Below are 13,084 nucleotides of genomic sequence, written 5' to 3' on the forward strand. Positions count from 1 at the left end.
CCCACCCCCAACCCCAACCTAAAAAAAATCTCATTTTCAATAGGAAACTTGCCAAAAGGTTGACAATTTAGCACATCTTGAAATCTTCATTAGTAATTTGAGGAAATTAAATATCGTTAATGTCAATCACTTTTTGCTAATTTTGAGAACATATATGCCAATCATATCTTCGCCAGAAAGGAACAGGAGAGAGCTTGAAAAATTCTCGAACGCAACCCTTATTATCACTTAATTTCCTTGGTTCTGTTCCAATAACTTTGCTCCAAGGCAAAGATAAATTTGCAGGTAAGAAAAGAAAAAGAAAAAAGAAGAATTAAAGAATGATATATTCTCCTAATAACCATTCTACATCATCAGAATTCTTCAAACTCCTACGTAATACTATGACTTTCTGGACGATCTAAATATTAGAGTTATCTAAATATTAGAGTTCTTACTCAACCACACAGGACTCAAAATTGCACTACTTTATTATGGGGTCAAGAAGTTGCGTACTCTTTTTTTTTTTTTTTTTTTTTTTGAAGGTCAAAAGAATGATGTTAGGAGGACTATATATAACTTAGTTTGTGGAAAAACAAGACACATGATCGATGCATCCTCAACACCAAAACCATGTTACATCAGTACGTAAGCATGAATTGAGTCAACAATACAATCTCTATACGTGATTAGGTTAAACCCCCCCCCCCCCCAAACCCCACTCCACCCCCAAATTATCACTTTTTTCGAGTTTTATATCTAAATTATTGGGTGTTTATAAAATACCTGAACTACCATGAACTAGTATTAAAATACCCCAAGAAAAATATGACATGCTACGTGAACATCACGCTCTAAAAACTCCTCCAAAGACTATCACCATTTTGTGAGTTACATACCTAAACTAGCTATTGGGTGTTCACTAAATCATCCCCACCCCACCCTTACCATGGACTTATTGTGCTAGGTAGAAACATCTCACAAGTTATGCGAAGCATTCAACTGGGAGGGTTGGGGTTTGGGAGGAGGCGATGAACTTATTGTGCTAGGTAGAAACATCTCACAAGTTATGCGAAGCATTTCGCTATATATTCAACTGGGAGGGTTGGGGTTTGGGAGGAGGCGAGAGCAGGGTTAATCTAAAAGGAGTTATAGCCCAAGGATATAGCAAAAATATCCAATGGTTTAGATATGAAACTTGCAAAATAGTGACAATTTAAAGAGATTTTAACCTATTCACTCTATTACATAATATAATCTCGAGACAGCCAAGCATGGAGATTTTTTTCTTTCCTTTTCATTTTTAGAAAAAGATTTCTATTATATAAAGGATTTAGGAAGGAGAAGAAAGACTGGAAAAAGGAAGATTAAATTCATTAGATCAACCTTTAGTCACTTATCGCAAAGGTACTCATGCGAACACCAGAGAGGAGATAATAACAGGCTTACTGTTGGTCCAAGTGTACTGCTCCTCCGCCCCAAAATAATAATAATTATAATAATAATAATAATAAAAAAAAAAAAATACAACGATCTCTCCTTGTACTGCATTATTTATACTTGGTTCTTTCCATTAAATAATAACGTCTCTTTGTACAATAGCAGATAATTAAACATATTCACGGAAAACTATTTTTCATTAACAATGAGAGGTAAAATAGAAGCCATGCAGCTGCTATACCAACTACGGTACCTCATCCTTAACGTCGATTATACAGGGCTGTGAGATGAGCACATGCTCAAGCAACGGCTGCTTGAGTGTTTTGTTTACCTTCAAGAGTCTTTTCATATTCTTCGATGGATCTAAAGAGCTCTGAGAAATTTCCCTTACCAAAGCCTCCACATCCACCCTTCTGATAAACCTCTCCGTCCTCGTTTTTCAGCATGCACCCTATTCTCTGGATTATTTCGATAAATATTGTAGGCCTGCAGGAAATAAACACGACTAATTAAGCAATTATGATCACCAAACTAGTTCTATTAATACATAGATTTGCTAAAGAGTACAGTTTAATCAGTGTCTGACAACTGCCAGCAGCAGCAAAAGTATTTCCTAAGCTTATGTGCTATCTTCATCATGTTCATATTCTATTAACACCCCAGATTAAGTGTCAAGACTCTTTCACTATAACTTTAGTCGCATAAACAATCTGAGATTATTGCAATCATATATTGCCATTTCTATTAAGCATCTAGGAGTAGTTGGTCAAGACAATAGACAGCTGCTTTTGTACTGCACTGTATAAAACGATACCAAATACAAATAGCATGATATTAATGGTCCTTAGAATGTGTGAATAAGAAGTAGGATTAGAATCAAAAAGATAAAAATGGACTAAGTAATTAACCAAAGCTTGGTCAATTGTCCTTCTGGATCTCGAGCACTCTGTCCATCCCAGTGTAAACACTGTAAGGCTACAGTAAGACTTTTAGCTATTGAAGGGCAAGCATCCCCACAGGAAAAAAAAAAAAAAAAACTGGGCAAGGGTATAAATCCTTTTGGTGCATCTCACGTGAATTGATAACTCGTCCAACTCAACGATAATACATTCAAATTTTTAAATACAGTCTAAAAGCTTCTTAGAACCTTTAGGAAGGCTTTAGAATAAGCATCTTCACTACTTTAGCATATTTTCTCATTACAAATTTCTGCAGATAAATACAATTTTCTTGTTTTTTCTTTCTTCTCCTACATCTTCCCATGAGCTAAGAATGCCAGCTACTACTTGGGGCTCAATCCTATCCATTAGAAAAGTAAGCCAATGTTTAACAAAAAACTATTTCAAATGTTATTCAGAAAAACCAATGTCTAAGTGTATTCACGAGCTGTCAATCACAGACTCATTTTGTTCAGCTAATCTTTCAAAAGCATGTCTCACAGCTTTTCAAAATGCCAAAAGGTTCAGTTCTTTCTGTTTCTCAGTTTCTAGTTCCCACTCCAGCTTTGTTTATTATTTCAAAGCACATTAGCTGGTGCAGAATTATCCAAGCCCGTGATTTAAAAGCAGAAAATTCAAGATAACTATCCACCAAAGTAACTTAAGACAAACAGAGTGGGAGAAGACTTGGTTAAATGAAGAAGTTCTTCGAGTGTTACGTTGGACAAAATGGCTCGATGAAGATTTAGATATATTCTTAGATGAACTTAGAAAAGCTTTGTCAAAATGAACACAACACTAACACATTAAAAAGCATGATGTTATTATATATGTAGCTAAGAATAAAGAAATTATATCAAATGTAGCTAACAATCAAAAAATTATATCAAATGCAGAAAAGACAAACCAGTGTTGAAACAAAATAATAGCAGAAGTGTCGACATAGTTTAAACAGAAGCAATAACTAGTGTTTGGCAGACTATGTCGTGCTCCCTGTTTAATCAGTGTTCACAACTACAACCTTCCTCGATGGAATCTCAGAAGTCTGAAGTTTCTGCTAATTTTCTGAAATCAAGACATGCAAGGCAAACAATATTGTATTGTGGTTACTGTGGTCAGTATGCAATGGAGATAGGTTTCAAGGAGGTGCAATCACCACTCAACAAGAAAACAATGCTTTCTCCTTTTGAAGGGGTAAAAGGCGCTCAGAGACAATGATCGTGTGTTAGTTAAAAACAAGGAAATAAATCTTGTGTTAGTTAAAAACAAGGAAATAAAAAAGTTTTCCATATGGCATCAACAGCATCTTGCAGATATTCTGCCCCTTCATTTCCAGCGACTTCAATCTTGCAATCAAATTGCCTTCGTGCTGTCATCACTAAATGTGTCCTTCCTGGTAGCTACTTCTCCTGGAAGCATTTCATCCTTTTCGCATGGGAAAGAAATATGTAACTAAATTATGACGGTCAGGCACACTAAGTTAAAGAACCTTTAGGGAAAAGCAATGCCACGAGCAATAATGGCAAGAGTAGAGAAGTTGGAAGAACAAATGGACCTGAAAACAAGGTGCTTCGAGGATATAATAACTTTGGTTCAAAGGATAGCAGAGTCTTATAGAGGAAAATGAATTGAATCATCTTAACTGAATAAAGATGATATAAACAAGTCTGCAAGATCTCTAGCCAATAAGGAATCTCACTTAGGAATGAAGACAGACGATGAAATAAAATAAAGAACAAAAAGATGTACAACAAAAAGATGCAACAGGAAAGAACAGGTAAATGGTCAACAGTTTCAAAAAAAGAACAGGTAAAGGGTCCAAAATTATCACATCTAATAACCCAATGCTTATTCAAGAACAGCGACGATAGGTAATGACACCAGAAAAAGCAATAAGGTTGAAAGGATGTAACAAATAGAAAAGCTGAGGCCCTTAAGGAAGGAGTATTAAGTAGTGAAGTGTGGAGTGGACCAATGTGGCATGAAAGCTCCGAAGTTCCTATCCACGATGTGAATAACAAAGAAATCATAAATTACCGTTACATTTTATCAGTCTTCCAAATTATTTTACTACGAAATCAACTTAAGATTGGATAGCTGAAAGCAGAAGGGAAATCTCCTAATCACGGAAGGCAGTGGGGGTGTTCCTGATGTGCTAAATTGGGAAACAATGCCAAGATTTTTACAAGATTTAATCACGAAAATCCAAACCAAAAACAATGGGAAAACCCTAAACAGAAAGGGAATACACAAAGAGACTGCTCATATTCAGAGACCACATTGCCTCCATCGAAGTGGCCCGTTTCTTTTGGCCACATTGATCTGTGACTCCAGTACTCCCATCCTGATGTTGGACTGCTGCTCCAGCTGCTACCAAATAGGTCTCTTCTCCCAAATTTCATACTGATAGACCAAAATCCTGCCGGCCAAAGTCTTCCTCCACTCTAAGATTCTCCTGCCAACACATATGAACATACCATGGTATGGACACTAGACATGTAAGACAACCAAACAAAAACCAGCTGGTCAACCTGGTCCCTAATGAGTCAAATTACCCAATCTCCTGCTTCCAAAAGCCACCCACTCAGCTCAACTTAAGTCCCTATGGAGCTCCACTAGCTAGGATTGGATAAAGCAACTAGATTGTCAGCACACTGCCTAAAGTTCCCATTAGACCCCACCCTTCTTATCATAAGTTCTCTCATATGATAGACTATGAAGTTCATACCATTCTGCAACACCACTCTGTGCGCCCTTAACTAAATTGTGCATGAACTTTCTGTTGTGAGATAGAAGACTCATGCATGGATATGAAGTCTTCCATCTATGAGATAACCTAGTTGACTTACAATAGGTTTTCCTAGCTTAAGTGTACATGCAGTTGTATACATATTAGGAGTGTATTTCTGTATTTCCTAGTTGTTTACTACTTAGGACTCTACAATTACTATGTGTATAAATAGAGCTAATCGTACATGATCAATTCATCAATAATACTCAATCTTCTCTCATCTCCACGGCTGTGTATTTCTACATGGTATCAGAGCATTAAACACACATCTACGCTGCAAAAACCTGTTATCAGTAAACACAACAATGGCCTCAAACTCTGCCTCCTCTTCCTTGTCCCTCTCTGCTTCCTCACTGCATCACCTTATGGCTGCTTGCCCTATCAAGCTAAAGCCTACAAACTACCTTATTTGGAGAACTCAAATCATGCAGTTGATGCAAGTCATGAAAGTGACAAAAATAGTCCATGAAAACAAGCCTGAGACAGGTTCATCTGAGGACAAAGATGATACTGGAAAGGCTGCTGATGAAAAAGAGAAGGAGAAGATCTCTGAGAGCAGTTGGGATGAACAAGATGTTCTTGTGAGGACTTGGATATCAGGAACAATGACTGAGGAAAGAATGTACCTCATTGTTGGATGCAACACTGCCAAAGAGATGTGGGAGTGCTTGGAGGAAGCCTACCTTCAAGCAACAAAGGATAAAGAGTTCCAACTTAAGCAACAACTGCAAAACATTAAGTTAGGGACAAAGAAACTTGATGAGTATTTGAAAGAATTCAAGGGCATATGTGATGGCCTTGCTGCTATACACAAGCCAGTCGATGAAGATAGCAAAGTCATTAACTTTGCCAGAGGTCTAGGTTCAAAGTATAAGACCTTTAGGACTGTCATGTTGGGCAAAGCTCCATATCCCACATTGAATGAATTTGTCAACTCTCTTAGAGGTTTTGACATGAGGGAAGAAGAGGAGGAGATGCCACAACAGAACTACAATATGGTTTTCACTACACAAAGAGGTAGGAGAAGAGGAAACTATAATCAGAGAAGAGGAAACTCCAACTACAATTCAAGAGGAAGGGGTTTCAGACCTGCAGGACAGGCTACCACAAACCAAAACACTCAGAATAACCAAGGCATGCAGGGTTCAAATAATGGAAAAGGAAAAACTAGTACTGAGGCCTGTCAAATTTGTGGAAGAAACAATCATTCAGCCTTGAAGTGCTTTTACAGATGGGACTACTCGTATCAGGCTGAAGAAGATCTTCCTCAGGCCTTAGCTGCTGTCAACCTGCAGAATCCTACAGGTGAGGATGAAGCCATGTATATGGACTCAGGTGCCACTACACACGTAACAAATACAACAGGTAATCTGTCTGATCTCCACACTTATAAAGGAACTGATAAAATAATTGTTGGGAATGGTGCACAGTTAGATATTACACACGTTGGCAATACAAAGAAATCAGGATTGCATATTAAGGATATACTTGTAGTTCCTAACATTGCAAAAAGACTTCTGTCAACCAGTAAAATTGCAAAGGATAATTGTGCAAAACTTGAGTTTGATGAGTTTGGTTTTTCTGTTAAGGACAAGAAGTCAGGGACACTACTGGCCAAGGGACCTAATACAAAAGGACTATATCAACTGGAAGATAACAACCTCTATGCCTTAGCAGCAACACAGGCTTGGAAGAAGTCAGAGAGTATTTGGCACTCTAGATTAGGTCATCTTAGTTTGAAGTCTTTAAAATTATTGAGTAGTAGCAAGAATTTGATGTTAGAAGTTGGAATAAAGTGCCTACTGTCTGTACTGGCTGTCAGTTAGGGAAGAGTTGTAAACTTCCTTTTGATTCAAGAAATAAAATTGAGAAGTTTCCTTTACATAAGATACATTGTGATCTCTGGGGTCCAGCACCAGTTGTGTCCTCTCAACATATGAAGTACTATGTGATTTTTGTGGATGATCATACAAGATATACATGGCTTTATCCCTTAAGAAAGAAATCTGAGTTTTATGAAGTGTTTCTTAAATAGAAAAAGATGGTTGAAAAACAGTTTTCTAACACTATTAAGATATTCCAATGTGATGGAGGTGGTGAATTCATTCAGACTGATTTTGTCAAGCACTTGGAAAACTGTGGTATTATCAGGCATATATCTTGTCCAGACACCCCAGAACAAAATGGCATATCTGAAAGAAAACACAGACATATAGTAGAGACTGGATTGACACTTTTGTTTCATGCTAGATTGCCTCAGTTTCTGTAGGCTGAAGCCTTTTTGACAGCTGTGTTTTTGATAAATAGGATGCCATCTTCAGTTCTAAAGAATGAAGTTCCTTTTGTGAAGTTGCATGGTGTTGAACCAGACTATAACAGCCTGAAAGTCTTTGGTTGTAGGTGTTATCCTTATACAAAGGGACAAAACAAATTTTCACCTAAAACATACCCTTGTGTGTTCATTGGCTATAGCAGTCTACACAAGGGATATAGATGCTATCATCCACAGACTAGGAAAGTCTATGTGTCTAGACATGTTATTTTTGATGAGCTTACTCTACCCTATGTTCAAACAGATCAACCAAGTGCCACAGTGTCCTCACCTCACCTAGCTACTTTCCATGAGTTCTTTCCTAATATGCAGGAACAGGCTGAGCTTTCAGGTCACAGTAACATCTCAGGGGAAGTGTTGTTAGAGTCTAATAACAATGCTGAGACAAGAGATGATGTGAGCCTTGTGGAAGAACTGCAGACGACTAACACAAACACTGAGTTTGTGCATGAGCTTGCTCAAGCTACTGCCCATGATGTGGAAGGAAATGTGACACAAGATGATAATCCTAACAGCAGTGAAGATGACACAAACAGTGTCACAAGTGATGATAATGCAGGTGATGTTCATACAGGTGGTGATAATGCTCATACACAAGAAAATGGAGGAACTCAAGGTCCTAACAGTGTTGCAGTACAAGATCCACAAGGCATACAATTGGAAGTTGACCAAGTTGACCTGTCAAAATGGTTTAATGTCACTGGAGATAGTGACAATATACCTATACAAGTCCCCTCAAATCCAAGTGAAGCTGCTCAAACAGGTGAATTAGAAGCAGCAGAAGGACATCACATGATGACTAGACACAAGGCAAAGAAAATGCCCATGACTCACACTTCATTGACTGCTGAAAAGATAGATGTGAAGCCAAAAAGTGTGAAACAAGCACTTGCTAGTCCCCATTGGTATGCAGCTATGCAAGAGGAAATTGATGCACTAAACAAGAATCAGACTTGGATTCTTGTTTCCAGAACTGCAGACATGAATATTGTTGGCTCAAGATGGGTGTTTAAGACTAAGTTGAAGTCTGATGACACTATTGATAGATACAAAGCCAGGTTGGTTACCAAGGGATACTCACAACTTGAAGGCATTGATTTTGAAGAAACATTTAGTCCAGTAGTCAAAGCTACAACTATAAGGGTGGTTCTGTCTGTTGCTATAAGCTTGCACTGGTCTATAAGGCAATTGGATGTTAAGAATGCTTTTTTACATGGATTTCTTCAAGAAGAAGTGTATATGAGTCAGCCACCAGGGTTCATTGATCCAAGATATCCAGATCATGTATGTCTCCTCAAGAAGGCATTGTATGGGCTCAAACAAACACCTAGAGCCTGGTTTGACAGGTTTAGTATTTACTTACTACACCTTGGTTTTCAATGCAGCAAAGCAGACTCATCATTGTTTGTCGTTAAGAATAGAAGAGGTATTATCTTACTTCTTCTATATGTGGATGACATTATTATCACTGGAAGCTCAGATGAATTCATTAGTGATATAATTTCTAGCCTTGCAAAAGAGTTTGCTATGAAAGATCTTGGACCATTACACTTCTTCTTAGGAATTGAAGTACATTATTTCAAAGGAGGGATCCATCTGAGTCAAGGGAAGTATGCTGCAGAATTGCTGAAGAAGACTAATATGGCACTTGCAAAACCAGTTGGCACACCTTTGGCACAAAAACATGGTCTACAACTAGCAACAGGAAACACAGCTGATGCACCATTGTATAGGAGTGTTGTAGGAAGTCTCCAATATCTGTGTCTAACTAGGCCTGATATATCACATGCAGTTAATCTAGTTAGCCAGTTTATGCAGGCTCCAAACACTGAACATTTTCAGGCTGTAAAGAGGATTCTTAGATATGTGAGAGGGACATCAAACTATGGTCTGAGGTTGCTAGCTAGATCACCACTTACATTGTATGGATTCTCAGATGCAGATTGGGGAGGTTGTGCAATAACAAGGAGGTCAACTACAGGTTACTCAATATATCTAGGTGCAAATTGCATCTCTTGGGCCTCTAGAAAGCAGCATACAGTGTCAAGGTCCAGTGCTAAAGCAGAATATAGAGCACTGGCCTCAACAGCAGCTGAAATGACTTGGATAATATACATTGTTAATGATATAGGAGTGTACTTGAAATCAGCACCAACACTATTTTGTGACAACATTAGTGCATTATACATGACAGTAAATCCAGTTTTACATGCTAGAACTAAACATGTGGAAATGGATTATCACTTTGTAAGGGAGAAGGTAGCTAGAGGACAGGTTGTGACACACTTTGTGAGAACTAAAGATCAACTAGCAGATATTCACACTAAGGCATTGACAAAGCAGGAGTTCACAAGATTCAGAAGCAAGCTAGGAGTGTGCATACCACCACCTCACAAGCTTGAGGGGAAGTGTTGTGAGATAGAAGACTCATGCATGGATATGAAGTCTTCCATCTATGAGATAACCTAGTTGACTTACAATAGGTTTTCCTAGCTTAAGTGTACATGCAGTTGTATACATATTAGGAGTGTATTTCTGTATTTCCTAGTTGTTTACTACTTAGGACTCTACAATTACTATGTGTATAAATAGAGCTAATCGTACATGATCAATTCATCAATAATACTCAATCTTCTCTCATCTCCACGGCTGTGTATTTCTACACTTTCAACCAAACAACCATAGTAATCTTTAATAATTCATACCGTTAGTCGGTAGCCAGGATTCGGAGAAACAATATTCATAGGACCCAATCTTCAATAGTATATACTTACATTACATACTTGAGATTAATTAGATACCACTCTAAATATAACCATCCCCTGTAACAACATTTCACTATAACATCCAAGTTTTCTTTGGAACCAATTTCAATATCATGCTATACTATATGTTCTTTATAACAGTATTCTCTCTACCTCGCAAAGGTAGGGGTAAGGTCTCGTACATCTTACCCTCCCCAGACCCCACTTGGGGGATCACACTGGGTATGTTGTTGTATAACAGTATCCAAACAAATGACATTGTTATAGAGAGGTTTGACTGTAGTACCAAATAGTGAAGCACTCTAAATTGGATAATGAATTAACATACCTGTCACCTACAGGCTTCGTGAATATCTGAAGCAGAGTTCCCTGATCATCCCTATCCACTAGAATTCCAAGTTCTTCACATTCCTGTATTTGCTCATCGCTCAGTATATCCCCTGCCCTGCTCTTCAAATTCTTATAGTAAGTCGGGGGAGGTGAAGGCATGAATTCAAATCCCCCAATACCACTCCTTTTCCTCATTTCTCTCAATGTTCTAAATATATCCTCAGTTACCAAAGCTAAATGCTGCACCCCTGCCCCTTCATTGTGCTCCAAATATGTCTGAATTTGACTCTTCCTTTTCGTTCCATAAACCGGTTCATTCAACGGAAGCAAAACAGTTTCGTCATTGTTTGCCAACACAATAGAATTCAACCCACTCTCAGCTGTACCAACATCTTCAGCTGTAAACTCCGCAAATTCGTGAAATCCAGTAAACCTTTTGATGTACTCAACAGCGGGACCCAGCTCAGGGACATTCCCAACGGCGTGGTCTAGGCGGTGAATACCATAGTCAAGTTCCTGATATGATGCCGGTCCTTCCATCAATTCAAAACCTGGAAGAAAAAATAGACATATACCCAAATTGCCTTGCTTGATTTATTTACTGGAGTTATAAATGCGTGCTTGTTAAGGTTCAGGACCATAGACATATAGGCATTAAAGTAACTTGAATAAGTGCGTAAGAACTCCAGAGATTCTTATCAATTACTCCCTCCGGTTCACAGTAAGTGTCCACTTAGCCTTTAGCACACTCCTTGAGAAAATAGTAACTCCTCGACAAAAATAGGTATTTTGACTAAACTACCCTTAATTAAATACTACCTAATTAATATGTTTCTTGATTACATTATCTAAATAGGGGTAAATCGTTCTTGATTAAGTAGGTGGACACATATTTTGAACCAAATTAAAAACACTAAGTGAACACTTATTATGAACCGGAGGGAATAACATTAACCCTGCTAATCAGTACACTAGATAAATTAAAAAATTGAATGAATTGAACAACATGATTGTTAAACCTGGAAGAAAAACGAATCCATCCGAATTCGAATGCTTCAAATAACTAACAAACCGCAAAACAACATCACCATATAGATTCACTTCAGCAATCACAACTTCATCACTCAAAACAACCGGTGCCGAAACAGGTTTCGCCCCATTAGCAACACTAATTTCAAACGCCGAGCTCGCGTCTTCGACTTCCAATGCAATCGCTCTAACACCGAGCCCGTGTGCAGCAGTGAAGGAACGGTGAGACGAGACGGAGAAAGCTGGAATTGATGCAGAGGAAGCATGAGCTGTTGTAGAGATTGTAGGTGAATAAGGAGCAGTGAAAAGGAAGTTAAGTTGTGAGGAATGAAGTAGGTATGAAGCATGTATTGAGTTTCCTGTAGAGAGGTCTGATTTTGCTACAATTGGTATGCCTAGTCCCCAAGAGAAACGACGAGCAGTGTTGGTTGCATCGCCACACCAGAATTCTATGTGGTGGAAGCGTTTAATGGTGAATAAATCTGAATGGGGATTGGTACGTGTGAAATTCTTGAAACCAACTAGCTTGAATCTATCTGTTTCTTCTATGCCCATGACTTGTTTGATTAATTGTATGTGAAGAAGACGTAGTGGTTTTGTGGAAGATAAAGAGAGTTTGGCAGAGCGGAGTTTGAAGTGTTGGAAGTGAATGGCTATGTAGTACACGTGTAGGGTGTATCATTTGTGGGGGTGGCAAAGAGTGGATTTGGGCAGGTTTGAAAATGGTTTAAAAGAAAATGGATTTCAACCGGCTCATATTTTATGTGGGTAATATATGGGTTGGGTGATAAATGAGTGGATTAGTTATGGCTTAACTTATATTATACACGTGTAATATTATTTCAAGTTTAACGTTAATTTATAATTTCTTCTTTTGTCAAATTAAATTAATTTTTCATATATTTATAATTGAATATTATGAAATAGAAATTTCGAGGGTTTGGGGTGGGAGCGGAGGCGGGGGTTGGGGGGTGGGGAATTTTTTTCATTTTTTATAAAAGTAAATAAAAAATATGAAATAAAAAAGTGTCGGGAGGAGGGGTAATAAAAAAATTCTCAATTTTTTATAAAATTTTGATAAAAGTAAAATATATAAAGAGAAAATTTGTTTGGGGCGAGGGAAGGGAGGGTGGTGGAGGTGCGGGCAGGGGGTGGGATAAGAAAGAATTTCTTATTTTTTATAAAAATAAAATACATAAAACAGAAAATTTGGGGTGGTGGGGTGGGGATAATAAAAAAAATCCATTTTTTATAAAATATTTATAAAAGTAAAATATATAAATAAATGACTCATTTGCATATCAGTCCAATAATGTTCATGTTTTGTTGTCTGAAGGAAAATTAATGGGCTTTCCCTTTTTCCTGTCTGGTCATTTGCACTTTTGGCTCTATTTTGTGGTGGGTAATTTTCAGGATTGTCCCTCGCTGGGGTGAATTGTCCCTCGCTCGGGTGGTCTTTAATTTTTATGCCTCAAATCAG

The 13,084-nt window shown here is 37.9% G+C and overlaps 1 protein-coding gene across 1 annotated transcript; it reads right to left on the reverse strand.

The window, feature by feature from the left end:
- Positions 1-1,514: 1,514 nt before the first annotated feature.
- LOC132616825 (4-hydroxyphenylpyruvate dioxygenase) lies at positions 1,515-12,304 on the reverse strand. The gene is made up of 3 exons (XM_060331521.1): positions 11,595-12,304; positions 10,574-11,126; positions 1,515-1,905 (listed from the first exon to the last, which is right to left on the reverse strand). Exons 1-3 carry the CDS (start codon positions 12,157-12,159, stop codon positions 1,719-1,721), a joined length of 1,305 nt encoding a protein of 434 aa, XP_060187504.1. The 5' UTR covers positions 12,160-12,304; the 3' UTR covers positions 1,515-1,718.
- Between the last annotated feature and the right edge of the window lie 780 nt (positions 12,305-13,084).

Source organism: Lycium barbarum, chromosome 11 (genome assembly GCF_019175385.1).
Source record: "Lycium barbarum isolate Lr01 chromosome 11, ASM1917538v2, whole genome shotgun sequence".
NCBI lineage: Eukaryota > Viridiplantae > Streptophyta > Magnoliopsida > Solanales > Solanaceae > Lycium > Lycium barbarum.

Excerpts from the sequence above, each read along its gene's own strand:
- LOC132616825 (XM_060331521.1), bottom strand. The coding sequence starts at position 12,159 with ATGGGCATAGAAGAAACAGATAGATTCAAGCTAGTTGGTTTCAAGAAT. Across the intron at positions 11,127-11,594 it reads TGGATTCGTTTTTCTTCCAG|GTTTTGAATTGATGGAAGGA; the intron begins GTTTAACAATCA and ends TTTTTCTTCCAG. Across the intron at positions 1,906-10,573 it reads ACGAAGCCTGTAGGTGACAG|GCCTACAATATTTATCGAAA; the intron begins GTATGTTAATTC and ends TATTTCCTGCAG.